The sequence below is a fragment of the Equus asinus genome, chromosome 20, assembly GCF_041296235.1.
Source record: "Equus asinus isolate D_3611 breed Donkey chromosome 20, EquAss-T2T_v2, whole genome shotgun sequence".
Taxonomy (NCBI): domain Eukaryota; kingdom Metazoa; phylum Chordata; class Mammalia; order Perissodactyla; family Equidae; genus Equus; species Equus asinus.
The window spans coordinates 24,670,988-24,684,922 of NC_091809.1; the positions used below are offsets into that span (position 1 = coordinate 24,670,988).

The 13,935-nt window shown below is 40.7% G+C and overlaps 1 protein-coding gene and 1 long non-coding RNA gene across 6 annotated transcripts in view; one reads left to right on the forward strand and one right to left on the reverse strand.

Annotated features, from left to right (window-relative positions):
* The window catches only part of LOC106824402 (zinc finger protein 709-like), a 24,030-nt gene extending 16,906 nt beyond the window's left edge, over window positions 1-7,124 (forward strand). For 2 of the 4 annotated variants that reach the window (XR_011496173.1, XR_011496174.1), the window contains 4 exons: window positions 622-748; window positions 954-1,014; window positions 1,410-3,307; window positions 4,721-7,124. Coding sequence is in view for 2 of the 4 variants with exons in the window: in XM_070492106.1 (XP_070348207.1) it covers window positions 622-748; window positions 954-1,014; window positions 1,410-3,114 (1,893 nt within the window). In the remaining 2 variants the exon portion in view is untranslated. Of the gene's footprint in view, window positions 1-621; window positions 749-953; window positions 1,015-1,409 lie in introns of all 4 variants that reach the window. The other 2 variants (XM_070492106.1, XM_070492107.1) reach the window with 1 other exon arrangement.
* LOC139041300 (uncharacterized) lies at window positions 6,687-13,828 on the reverse strand. 2 transcript variants are annotated; one of them, XR_011496194.1, is made up of 4 exons: window positions 12,906-13,828; window positions 11,494-11,521; window positions 9,969-10,138; window positions 6,687-6,821 (listed from the first exon to the last, which is right to left on the reverse strand). It is a non-coding gene; the product is annotated as an uncharacterized lncRNA (long non-coding RNA). The 2 variants fall into 2 exon arrangements; XR_011496193.1 differs by having other exon boundaries at window positions 9,969-10,258.
* Between the last annotated feature and the right edge of the window lie 107 nt (window positions 13,829-13,935).

Genomic DNA, 13,935 nt, shown 5'->3' on the forward strand with positions numbered 1-13,935 from the left:
TTCTTTTACTTCAAGTATTCCCATTATGTGTATTTTAAACCTTTTGTAATAGAGGGTTGGCCTAGGCTTAATGAACATTGTGTTCATTCTTTTTTTCTGATAATGATCTTTGTTTCATTCTGTAGCATTTCTCTCATTACCCAACATGCTTTGGATCATGCTTTTACAGAGAAATATGATGAATGTGATCACAGTAAAAATGTGTAAATTTTCATGTGTTCATGATGCTCTTAAGTCGATGAGGAAATGTGTACATAAAAACAGTGAGGTTTTTTCTTTTTTATTACTGTACTTTTTGGTGAGGAAGATTGGCCCTGAGCCTACATCCATGCCAGTCTTCCTCTATTTTTTAAGGTACACTGCCACAGCATGGCTTGACGAGCATTCTGTGGGTCTGCACCTGGGATCTAAACCCTCACACCCTGGGCTGCTGAAGCAGAGTGTGTGAGCTTAATCACTATGCCACTGGGCTGGCACCAAAATAGTGAGTTTTTGATGATCACGTCAGAGTAAATGTTTGGAGATGACTGAATCATACATAACCTGCCTACAAAGGGAATATGGATGTCCACTGCTGTCAGCCTTATGCATCCTCCTCTACAAATATTTGTGATGTTTTAGGACTCAGTGGCCATTGAGGATGTGGCTGTGAACTTCACCCCAGAGGAGTGGGCTTTACTGGATTCTTTACAGAAGAAACTCTACAGGGATGTGATGTGGGAAACCTTCAGGAATCTGGCATCAATAGGTAAGAATGAGGACATTCCTTCATTGCATCAATTAGAGAGCAAGTGTATCTTGCCCATCAGCGTGGTTCCAAGATGTAGAATGTGGAAAAGGGGGATGTTGGTAAATAAACTAGAAATGGTCATAGTTTATCATGGTCTTAGAATCTAAAACTGTTTCTATAATTTCTAATACTTCAGAATCAACTTTCTGGGTCTTCATTTCAGGAAAAACATGGGAGGATCATGATATTGAAGATGAGCACAAAAACCAGGGGAGAAAGCAAAGGTGAGTCACACTCACAATAAAAGCAGGATCTCACATGACAATCCTGGTATCTTATGAAATTTTAAAAAGAAGGAAACAAAAGATAGAACACTTGCTTCAAACTTAGCTTTTCTTACAAAATTTTCACCAAATATGCTTTCTGAAAAATGTAGGGTAGATGTCAGCTTTTGCAAAGTAGTTCACTTGGAAACAGTATTAATAAACCCTATATTTGAATATCACCATTTGGATAGCAGCAAGGGTGAAGTCCTCTCCCAGAGCATTTATTATATTCGATTTCTGGGAATTCAGACAAGGCAGAAAGCTTAAACTTTTCCTAAAGATTTTAGGAAATATAACAAATATAAAATCATTAATAAAGAAATCATTAATAATGTACTTGTGATTTTTTACAGAAGTCCTATGGTTAAGAGACTCTCTGAAAGTGAAAACGGTAGTCAATGTGGAGAAAATTTCAGCCTTATTCCAAATCTCAGTGTGAAGAAGAAAACTACAGGAGCAGAACCATGTGAATGCAGTGCATGTGGAAAAGTCTTCATGCATCATTCATCCATTAAAAGGCAAGTTAGGTGTCACACTGAACACAAACCATACGATTATCAAAAATATGCAGAGAAGCCATATGTATGTAAGGAATGTGAGAAAGCCCTCCGTTTTCCCAGTTCTCTTCAAATATATGAAAGAACCTGTACTGGAGAGAAACCCTATAAATGTCAAAATTGCAGTAAAGCATTCACTTCTTCCAGTTCTCTTCGAGTCCATGAAAGAATTCATACAGGAGAGAAACCTTATGAATGTAAGGAATGTGGGAAAGCCTTTAGAGCTCTGGCAAGCCTTCAGTCACACATGATCTTTCACACTGGAGATGGACCGTATAAATGTAAGGAATGTGAGAAAGCATTCCTTTCTCCCAGTTTACTTGAAATACATGAAAGGAGACACACTGGGGAGAAACCCTATGAATGTAAATATTGTAGTAAAGCATTTAGTCTTCCCAGTGTTCTTGAAATACATGAAAGAACTCACACTGGAGAGAAACCATATCAATGTAAGGAATGTGGGAAAGCTTTTATTGCTCTCACAAACCTTCGAGTACACATGGTCACTCACACTGGAGATGGACCTTATAAATGTAAGGAATGTGGGAAAGTATTCATTTATCCCAGTTTATTTCAAAGACATGAAAGGAGTCACACTGGAGAGAAACCCTATGAATGTAAAGAATGTGGGAAAGTTTTCAGTTTGTATGCTTACTTAGAAAAACACAAAAGAACTCACACAGGAGGGACACCCTATGTATGTAAGGAATGTGGCAAGGCAATTATTTCTCTCAAACTTTTCCAAATACATGAAAGGAGTCACACAAGAGAGAAATCCTATGAATGTAAAAAATGCAATAAAGCATTCACTTGTCCTAGTTCTCTTCGAGTACATGGAAGAACTCACACTGGAGAGAAACCCTATGAATGTAAGGAATGCGGGAAAGCCTTCAGAGCTCGCTCAAGCCTTCGATCACATGTGATGCTTCACACTGGAGATGGACCTTATAAATGTAAGGAATGTGGGAAAGCATTCATTTCTCCCAGTTCACTTCAAAGACATGAAAGGAGTCACACTGAAGAGAAACCCTATGAATGTAAAAAATGCAGTAAAGCCTTCAGTTATCCCTATTCTCTTCGAGTCCATGAAAGAACTCATACTGGAGAGAAACCCTATGAATGTAAGGAATGTGGGAAAGCCTTTATAGCTCTCACAAACCTTCAATCGCACATGATGCGTCACACTGGAGATGGACCTTATAAATGTAAGGAATGTGAGAAAGCATTCATTTCTCCCAGTTTACTTCAAATACATGGAAGGAGTCACACTGGAGAGAAACCATATGAATGTAAAGAATGCAGTAAAACTTTCAGTTATATTGGTTCTCTTCAAAAACACGAACGAACTCATACTGGAGAGAAACCTTATGAATGTAAAAAATGTAGTAAAGCATTTGATGTTGTCAGTTCTCTTCGAAGGCATGAAAGAACTCATACTAGTGAGAAAGCCTATGAATGTCAAAAAAGTGGGAAAGCCTTCATTTCTCATGCAACCTGTTGAGGATGTCTGAGAATGCATGCTAGAGCAGAAAACATAAATGTAATGAGTGTGGGAAAGACTTTTGTCATCCTAGTTCCTCCTGAAGTTATAAAAGGAGTCACTTGATAAAACCTCTTGAAAGTAAACAGTGTGGGAAAGACTTAATTGGCCTACATCCTTCTATGTGAAACTCCCACAAAAAAGAAATATAAAAGTAAGTAGTAAGAAAAAGCTTGATGGAAATTAATTTGTGTATACTGTTATAGAAGACTTTCAACCTGAAAGAGTTGTTATAAAAGTTGCAAATGTAGGGGCTGCCCCCGTGGCCAAGTGGTTAAGTTTGTGCGCTCCGCTGCAGGCGGCCCAGTGTTTCGTTGGTTCAAATTCTGGGCGCGGACATGGCACTGCTCATCAAACCACGCTGAGGCAGCATCCCACATGCCACAACTAGAAGGACCCACAACGAAGAATATACAACTATGTACGAGGGGCTTTGGGGAGACAAAGGAAAAAAATCGTAAAAAAAAAATTGTAAATGTATTGTGTTTAGCAAACCTCTTTGTTGAGTGCAACATTGAATTCTGGATTTCTATTAATGACTTTCAGAAATGAATATTAAGGTGAGATGATTCTGTAAGTCATTCTTCATCAGTACTACATAAGATTACTAGCTGCTACTTTTCCTTAAATCAGTTAATAATATTTTCACTTTAATTTTTAAGTACTTTTTTTTGGTTTTGGTTTTGTTTTTTTTTAAAGATTTTATTTTTTCCTTTTTCTCCCAAAGTCCCCTGGTACATAGTTGTGTATTTTTAGTTGTGGGTCCTTCCAGTTGTGGCATGTTGGACGCCGCCTTGGCATGGCCTGACGAGCAGTGCCATGTCCGTGCCCAGGATTCGAACCCGTGAAACCCTGGGCCACGAAGGGGAGCGCACTAACTTAACCACTCAGCCATGGGGCTGGCCCCTAAATAATGTTTTAATTATTATAATGTCTAAATGTTCTGTGTTAAGGAGCCATTGAAAAATGACAGTTTGTATTTCTTGGGATTTTCTTCCTGGCCTTGTATTGCAGTTCCTGGATATACGTAATCCATTGTGTATATTTTTCCTTTCTTAGAGAAAGTGCCTTTGTTGTGGTGGTAGGTATAGGAGGCTGTTTTTATTTTCCATACTGTTAAACAGTTGGAATAAATTTTTGTGTATGGCAAATTTAGTAGTATTCTTTCATGTGCATCCTTGTTTTCATACTAGAGCCTTTACTCTGTGTCCTTCCTTCTAACTGGAATTTGGTGAATAGACTTTGAATTAAGTAGAGGCCTGTGATGGAGCAACAAAATCTAGAGCTGGACACATCACCCCTGTGCTGCATTATGCCAGTGAGGTAATATTGAGAACTGGATCTCTAAGAATCCATCCTCTTTATGGTTCCGTGTTGGAATTCACCAAGAGAAGGCAGAAGCAAACAAGGCCTTAGGCAGAGTTTGGAACCACCACACAGGGAGGGAAACAGTTACATAGGAGCTTCAAGGACAGCATCTTTCATCCCTTTTTCTGGATTCTTTGCCCTTCTAGTCAAGAATATCTTGAAAACCACCACCATCTCTTTATTTTTCATTTTCTTACAGGTGTATTTTCCGCTGATGTTTCCACAAGATTCATGTCAAAGATCCATTAGAACTGGGATTTTTCAGTAAGGCTTGAAATACATGCCCTACAGTTTCCTTGTGTCCACCAGGGAGCTACTTCAGACCTTTGTGGTTGGGAGTATTCGCTGATTTCCCTCTTCTCTAGATCATATCTGTATAAGGTTCAATTAGTACAGCAAACACCTTATGTTAATTGTGCCATTGAGGATGTTTTCCTGGTCACCGTGGCCTCTATAATGGGGCATAAAAAGAAGGTTGTGGGACTTTCTCTGCTGCATTGTGCAGCGGCTGCCTTGACCCAGTTCTTCCATGTGAGAGCAGTCACCGTGCTCATGCCAGGAAGACTGTGTTTCCTGTTACTGGTAGCTGAACACATTCCCTCAATATTTTCAATAGTGTTTGACTGCATGTCATGAAAACAACATCCATTTCCTTGTGAAATGAACTCTTCTGTAGTTGTTTCATTGATATATTTTATCAACTGTTTTCTGAGGCATTGTATGCTAATGAATATTTTTCTGGTTTTCATTTCCTAAGAGAATATATTAAAATCCATTTTTATTATGGATTTTAAGATATACTTTGCATTTTTCTTCATTTAATCCTCATGAGTCAGTTTTATCATTTGCATACAAATTCAGGTATTTTTTCCTCAGGAAAACTGTATTTTTTATTCTTCTATGATTACAGTGTTTCTCAAAAAACTAACTTCTCATTTATTCTTCACCCCAAACTTAAAATCATGCTTTTATCAGTGCCCTCTTGCCAGTGACCTGCAGGATTGCACCTGTAGTCAAAGAGAGGGGTGTAAGGAATTCTAGTAAGAAGGACCACAGACCATAGAGGACGGTGAGGGGCACCAGGAACAGGGTGCTCAGAAGGACTTCTTACAAGATTATGGCCTGTGTTTGTGGATTTGATTGCTGTTCAAGGAAGCAGATCACTTTCTGTATTGAAACCTCTGAGGAGGTAAACATTCTATCTTTGGTAAACATAATAATCACTGTTTTCTTGGAGGCAAAAACAATGTAGTTGAGTTAAATGACTAACTGGAAAAAGTTCCAGTTAGTCATTTTAGTAAGAAGAAGGGAATATTAGTCATTTTTTGTGATTCGGAATTTTATAGTTACCATTTTTACTCGTATGGTTACAAAATACCCTTAGTTTCTTCTTGGTGACTGTGTTCATTTAATGAAGGAGGTGTGTGACATTTTTCTCTTCGGCAGGATGACTTTGACTGGCAGTGGATGCAATCAGCTCCTGGTCTTCTGGAGCAGCTTTTGCCTTTCCTACTTATTATCAAAATACTGTTGTATTTCCTAAGTTGTATTAAACACTGTTGAGCATGAAGTACCTCAGTTAAAATAATACGTTCACTTCTTAGTATACTGTATAATTTTCATATTTCCTTCATGACTCAATTGAGGCCTTTGTGTTTACGTAAATTGTGAGACAATACAAACCATCAAGGGAGAAAGTGAGAACCGCTGTGCCAATCAAGCCTTTGTTTCTCTTGATGCTAATGTTTCAGCATCCCTCACATGCCATGCCTTTTAGAGGCAATGTACCCAATGTAGCAGAAATAGGACCCAGTAGGATTTGGATATTTTGGCATGAAACAAACAAATTCTTGTAGCCATGGTTGTTATATGTTTGTGGGAAAAGAGAGACGATTAACAGATGGTAAACTCTTGTCTAATAAAAGGGAAATAAGGGCTTTGAAGTAAAATAACATTGAGCTAATAGGGAGGCTGAGGTGTGTATGTATCTTTTCTATGAGAGTAGGAGCCTCAATAATGAGGATGTCATTATTAGTGAGACTTCCAACTGTTTTAAGCCACAGAAATTTTGTGTTTAATGTCATTTGAGAGGGTTTTTATTTACCTTTAAAGATTTAAAAGTTGTTGTCTTTAGCATTTTCATGTTCCTGCTGTATAGACTGAGTGTGCAACGTATGCCCCAGTAAACCATGGAGTTCTTCCCATTTAGAGAGACAGTTGCCTTCATCTGCACTGTTCTAGCTCATCCCGAGTGTATTCTCTGAGTAGACTGACATCTGTGCAAGTCCACTGTGATCTCCCTGTGGAAACACAAAAAAAGAGTTATGGGTGTTGAGCTGCAATCCTCCAAGGAATGATTGAGGTGAGCTGCAGAGAGACGGTGTCATTTTGAGTAACATCCTAATTGAGTACGAAAGGAGAAATGGGAATTAATCACCGTCTTTTTTAGCAGGAGCAGCTGGAAGTCTTTGGTTTCAATGATCCGCAAAGCCCCATAATCTATTTTGCTGTTCACATGTTTCATTTCCATCTGTTTAAATGTCAAGCTATATTGTGGGAAAGTCAGAAACAATATGAGGCCTAATAAAGAGCAAAATAAATTATTTCTCTTATCCTTTTTTTTTTTTTTTAGTGTTAACTTAGGTTTTGGAGGGGTGTCATTCAAATGGGCACTTACAAGGGTGTTATTTTTGATGGCACGTTTTCCATCTTTTTTTTTTTTCCTGCTTTTTTCTCCCCAAATCCCCCCAGTACATAGTTGTATATTTTAGTTGTGGGTCCTTCTAGTTGTGGCATGTGGGATGCTGCCTCAACATGGCCTAATGAGTGGTGCCATGTCCGTGCCCAGGATCCGAACCCTGGGCCGCCGAAGCGGGGCATGCGAACTTAACCACTTGGCCACTGGCCCAGCCCCACGTTTTCCATCTTTTGATCACAGGATTACTCTACATTTGTGAAAATTCATAGCATTGCCTAAAATACTATATATTTATGTAATTAATGGAAAATGAATAATAGAATTACCTTCATATGTTAGGAGGATATTAAATGCTCATGAAGCTTGATTTTTATGCATTCAACACTTCTTTCTAGCCTGTGGGATCCTTCTTTGGAAGAATTGAAGTGTTAAAAAGAAGAATTTAGTCTTCAACAGGCATGTTTGCAACCCTGTCTTAATTGAGGAAACACCCCCTAGGGCTGCACCTGCCTCAGCTCATACTCATAACAGGAGTGAAGTGAGGGGGCCTCAGACTCTTTGAGTTTAAATCAGGTTCTGTGGGCACATCTGTAGAAATACTGTAGTTATGAAACAAAATGTGTCTCTTAGGTGCCATCTGTCTGGGGACATCCTCATTCATGTCATCAGCATTGTCTTTCCATTATTGTCCATAGACCATTTCCAGCTCTTCATTTCCCAACTCAAGCATACTTGTGCCTGCTTATCGGAAATTTAGAAATCCATGGACCACTGTGGAAAATTTCCATGAGACAATGCCAGGGGCCTGTGAGCTGAGAGGTCACAGGAGCAGTGGTAGAACCCTTGTCATGGGCACATTCCATCAGCCACAGCAACCAGGAACATTCCATATATATCAGATCTGCTTTCTTATTCAACAATACTTAAAGTGATTGACCTTGAGCTCCAGAATTTGTCAAAATAAGTCAATTCTTTAGCGTCTCCCTCCACATACCCCTTTCCTAAAAAGGCTTTGCCAGCCTCCTGTTATGCATCTAAGAGTCTCCAAATCTCCCACAGTGGACATGAATTGCCCAAGGCATCCTTCTACCAGAAAGCATTCTCCTCATCCAGTGCCGCACAGTTAGAGATGCCAAGAAGGCAACAACAGAGCCTTTTGTAATGGAGGCCCTCCCAAGGCCTGAGTTGATGATCCTGCACAGCCAGCTTCCCATTTTGCCTTGGGTCATGAATATAGGACCCCTTGGGCTTGTTAACCAGAGGGCTCCTCATTGAAGAGATGGATACTTACAGGATAGAATAAAAAATGGCGCTTCTGGCATATCACCCATACAAGAGGAAGTGTGTTCCCCTCTTCTCTGATTGATGTAATACATTCTGGAGGAGGTGCCCTCCTTTTTAGACACATTGGCACTTTAGGAGTGACTTGGGGGCACACGAATGACGAGGGAGTTCATATACTTTATGCACAGTGTGTACCACCACACCTGATGGGGTCCACTTCAGAGTCTCTATTCTTCCCCCAGATCAAACAGGCCAGCCCTGATCATGGATTCAATCAGATTGATTAGTCAAATTCCAGGTAATCGTGCCCGCAACAGAGAATTCCCTGGGCAAGAGTCAACCTCATCTGCACATTTTTACAGATCCTTTATTGTCATTTATCTAGCTGCCTCATCCCACCAATAGCAACACCTCCTTAGCCACGGCACTGCTTTGGCATCAAGAACTCTGGGATACCTTGCCTCACTTACCCAAGTACAACTCAAAGTCACTCCTTACTCTGCACATATTAAACCTCGGTCTGCAAGGGCTCATTTCATTGCTTAGGGTGATAAAGTCACTCGAATTTCTGAGAGACATACTGACACCTTTGACCTGATGGTGTTAATGTTGGCCCATGGGACCTTGTAATACAAAGTCATTAAGAGGCCTCTAATCTAAAGGTTTATGAAAAATTCAGTGGACTTCTCTCCCCTCCCATGGACAACTTAGTGACTGTCCAACACAGTGTCAGTCTCACTGATGTGAAAAACGTGTCACAGGTAATAGAATCCATGCACATTAAGTCCAGGCAGAGGAAAGGGACCCTACAGCTGATGGGATAGACTGTCAGGCTGCTTACCCCCACTGTGGGTCTGCTTGCTACGCTCAGACCACGGTAGAACCTTTTATAGACAAATTACTCCTCCTGTCATACATGATCCTCCTGAAGCCACAATCAAGGACTCATCAAGATGCTCTAGAAATTATTGATATTATCAGCTGATGTCTCAAAATAGAAACATTGGGCTGTTGAGAAAGGCATTCAGTGGATCTTGTACCTCTCATGACCCAGGCTGCAGCACTCTTAGGGTGGCTGAGGCTTACTTAGACAAACCTGCTTTCTTCTATATAGATGTTCCTGCTGTTGGAGTCACATTCGATCCCCAGGCTATGGGGCTTATTACTTTGTTCTGATATCAGGATTACTGGCACCATCTAAGTAGAGTCTTTCTATACTAGGCTCTTCTGTCAGAATGGTCACTCCTACAGGTCTTTGGTTTCTTGTAATCGTGCCCCATGGCCACCACTCTCATATCCACTCCTGGTCTTCCTCCTAACATCACCTGTAGTCTATGCCCTGTGTGTTAAGAATTCATTTTGGGTGCTCTCTCTCAAACCTCCCTGAGTCCATCCAACACAAATGTGCTGTTTTCCTGCCATTTGCACTCATGTGCTTCTTGTCATGGGAGTCACTGGTACTGACCTGGGCACATGTGATGTCATTCAAAAGTTGTATCCTTCATGCCAATCAAGAAATGTCCTGTGGCCAAGCCTGGTGGCACAGCGGTTAAGTTTGCACTTTCTGCTTCGGTGGCCTGGGGTTCGCCGGTTCAGATCCCAGGTGTGGACCTATGCACTGCTTGGCAAGCCATGCTGTGGCAGGCATCCCACATATAAAATAGAGGAAGATGGGCACGGATGTTAGCTCAGGGCCAATCTTCCTGAGCAAAAAGAGGAGGATTGGTGGCAGATGTTAGCTTAGGGCTAGTCTTCCTAAAAAGAAAAAAAAAAAAACTGTCCCAAACACTCAAAATACATGAAGCAGTCAGCTAATATTTGAGATGTTTTCCATGAAGGAAAACTCCCTGGCAGCCATGGTAGCTGATGACTACTTAGGTTTGGACTTTTTATTAACCAGCCAGGGAGAGTTCTGTTCCCCTAAAAGAGCTGCTCGCTGCATGTGGGCAGGCTGCACTGGCAGGGTGCCTCCAAGAACACAACAAATGAGACAACAAATTAGAGTAAACAACAACATTACTAGAATATTTGAACAGAGGCCTGGAACCACACTGATACACTTTCCTGGATCTCCAACACCCTGGGATGACGGAAATCAAAGATTTTTGGAGGCTTTGTGATCCTCCTTATAATGTCTCATGCCATTCACATGGCTTTTCAGTTAATATTCCAATTCCAGTTCATTTAATGAGATGCATTATCATTTAGTCAGTGAGCCTCAGGAGTGAACTTGAATAAAGACACTGACCTCACTGTTAATATCTGAGTCTTCATCGGCTTTAGATACCTGCTCACCCTGTCTGGCCCACAATAGGTAAATAGGTAGGCTGACACATGCCCATTTTCTTCTTATGCCACTGGGGAGGAGGGTCAAATCTTGACTCTATACACCTTAAAGGTTCAAGCCATTCTCCCTTGCACAAGCCACCCCAACCCACTCACCCTTGCCCTGCTCTCCTTAGAAAGTACCTTTGAGTCATAAACATATTTCAGTTAAGTTGATGCATGTCGTGACATGGTCTTGACATCCAATCCCCTTTTAGGTATGGTGTTAATCCTGCCCCCAAAAGGGCAATGACAAAACAGAAAACAACCAATGGAAAGTATCTTTTCGGTGACAAAATGGTATTCAGGTTAGGGAATTTTTTATAAGATGAGGAAAATAAATCTGAATGCAGAGATTCCAATATAATAATGTTTTTAGATGCATTAGTTACAAAAGAAGACTTTGAAACCACCCAGGGGGCTCTAGCAGGAGAATTGAGTGACAATGGCATAGTCTCACAAGGGAAAGAACAGCAACAGGAGTGAATGATGGTTTCTGTTCTGACATGTAGAGAGATCTGAGTGATCATCTCATCTTCACAACAAGAAAAAAACTGAACCACCTGAAAAGTAACACATCTTTGATCCAAGAGAGGTTTGAAATTACATGGCAAACCAATGCTCCCAAAGTGAGAGACCAGCAAGTATAGAGAATTACCACTTACCTGCAGGAGAAACTGGAGCCAGCAATGTCTAGGAACACAGAAACGGTTAATGAATTTTCTGGAGAGACAGATTGGACTAGCTTGAGAGTTACAAGCTTTAGGGATTCCAGTCTTAGTGAAATCCTAAAATTTATGTATTTTTCCATCAGGAGCCCAAGGAGGTTCTTGTGGGGGCTGGAAAAGGGTGTCTCATGCTTCATGCAGGAAATGGGGGAAACTTTCTGATGTACACGGAAAACATTCTGTGCTCTGTAACTTAGGCCATCTTTCAAAGGAAATTAATCTGCCAAAACCTTATCTGATTGGGGAAAGAGCAGTCAGGCAACTGCCAGACTCCAGGATTTCTTTCTGACAAAACGGGAGGAATAAATGCTAAGAACATATTCTGAAGTTCACCTTCCAGGGATTCTCTCCTATCAAAACATTACAGGTTTAATCATAACATGAGAACATTCCCACCCTAACGCCTTCCCACATATCAACAGGGCTCCAGTGTAGAAACAGTGGGTTAAAGAGAAAATTGCAAGACACAGATGACCTAAGATTGAGTTTCTAGGGACACGCAAACACAGCAGGGGAGAAAAACACAAGGACACTTGTATGCGGCATAAGGCGTAGTAAGGGAGCTTACAGCGATAAACACCTGTATTAAACAAAAAGGATATCAAGTTAACAAGGGAACGAGAAGAAGAACAATAAACTAAACCCAAAGTACTCTGAAAACTACAAAGCATGTTCAAAAGGAATTACGAAATGTATAAATGGAAAATATATCAGTTTCATGGTTTTCAGGACTTAATGTTGCTGAAATGGCACTGCTGCACACCATGACCTAGAGATTCAGTGCGATACCAATCATAATCCCAGCTGTACCCCTTATAGAAATCGGCAAGCCATTTCATGAGTTAATGTAATTGCAAGGGAACCAGAATAGCCAAACCAATCTGGATAAAGGAAAACAAAATAGTAGGACTAGCATTTCTGGATTTCAAAACTTCATGCTAAGCAAAAGTAACCAAGATCGTGTGGTACTGACACAAGGATGGACACAGAGATGTGTGGAAGATTGAGACTAGAGAAGCAAATCCCACATTATGGTTAACTGATCTTTGACAAAGGTCCCCAAAATTAGGAAAGAATATTCTATGCATAAATTGGTGCTGAGCCAACTGGATAGGCATAGGCAAAAGGAAGAGATTGTGCCCTTAAAACCCACAACATACAGTGACTTACCAAAAAGTATCAAAGACCTAAAGATGAGAGTAAATGAATGACAAAAGTATATAAAACATAGAAAAAAATTCCTGACCTTGGATTTGGCAAAAACATATTAGATATGACACCAAGAGCAATAATAGGAAAATAATAGGAAATTAGGCTTATATACTGTGGATAAGTACTATGGTACTAACCTTATGGGACCACTGTGGTAAATGCGGTCCATTGTTGACCCAGACTTCGTTATGTGGGGCATGACTGTGTGTGGACTATATCTCAATAAAGCTGTTCATTTATGTAAATAAGGGATTAAGAGCTTTACAATGCAAAAGAGTTTTGCAATCCCTTCTCTGAGGCTTATTAGAATTTCCAGGTTAATATACACGTCCATCACCCGACATAGTTACTTTGTGTGTGTGTGTGTGGTGAGAATGCGTCATCCACTGTCTACAGTTATACACATATCAAGCCATCAGGTTGAAATCTTTAAATATAGACAATGTCATTAGTCAATTATACCTCAGTAAAGCTGGGGGAAATTTTACAGGTGCACCCCACATTTACACAAGGATTTATTAGTTTTCTTAGATCAGTGAAATTAGGAATCAGTTGCCTTAGGGATATTATAACCATCTATGTTTCAAACTTCTCTAGGTCAAAAAATGACCTAAAATAAATTTTTCTCCAATGTAAAACGTACACTTGAGAATTTGTGAGCACATCTCATAACTTGTCGGTCTGGGAAGACTCTCTGTGCCCAGCTAGGGCTGTGGGGTTCCTACTTCCCGCCAGAGTCAAGGGCCCCGGGATTCTTTATGTTAAGATGGAACGAGTCGGGGTGGAGCAGGGATGGGTGGAAGGCTGAACGCTGGCAAGAAGGAAGATCAAAATGGAATCAGACCCTTATCACAGATTGTGACATCACGTTTAAGTGTCTGTGTTTCTAAACAAGGATCAGGCTGACATGAGTGGCCTCGCAGCCTTACACCAAGCCCTTGACCCTTAGAGGACATAAGATCCTCTTGTCCCTGTCACCCAGCCTGGTCCACTCTGTACTTGCTCTTGAAACTGAATCAGGAAGTGCGTGTGCAGACCTGTTAACCACGCGTCATAAAGCGGTGGGGTAAACAACAGTGTGGTCCCAGGCCTGGAAAACATTCTGTTTAAATGTAAATGACCCAAGTGGGGACAGGTTAGGGGCCACTGGCAGAAGCTCATTCGGCT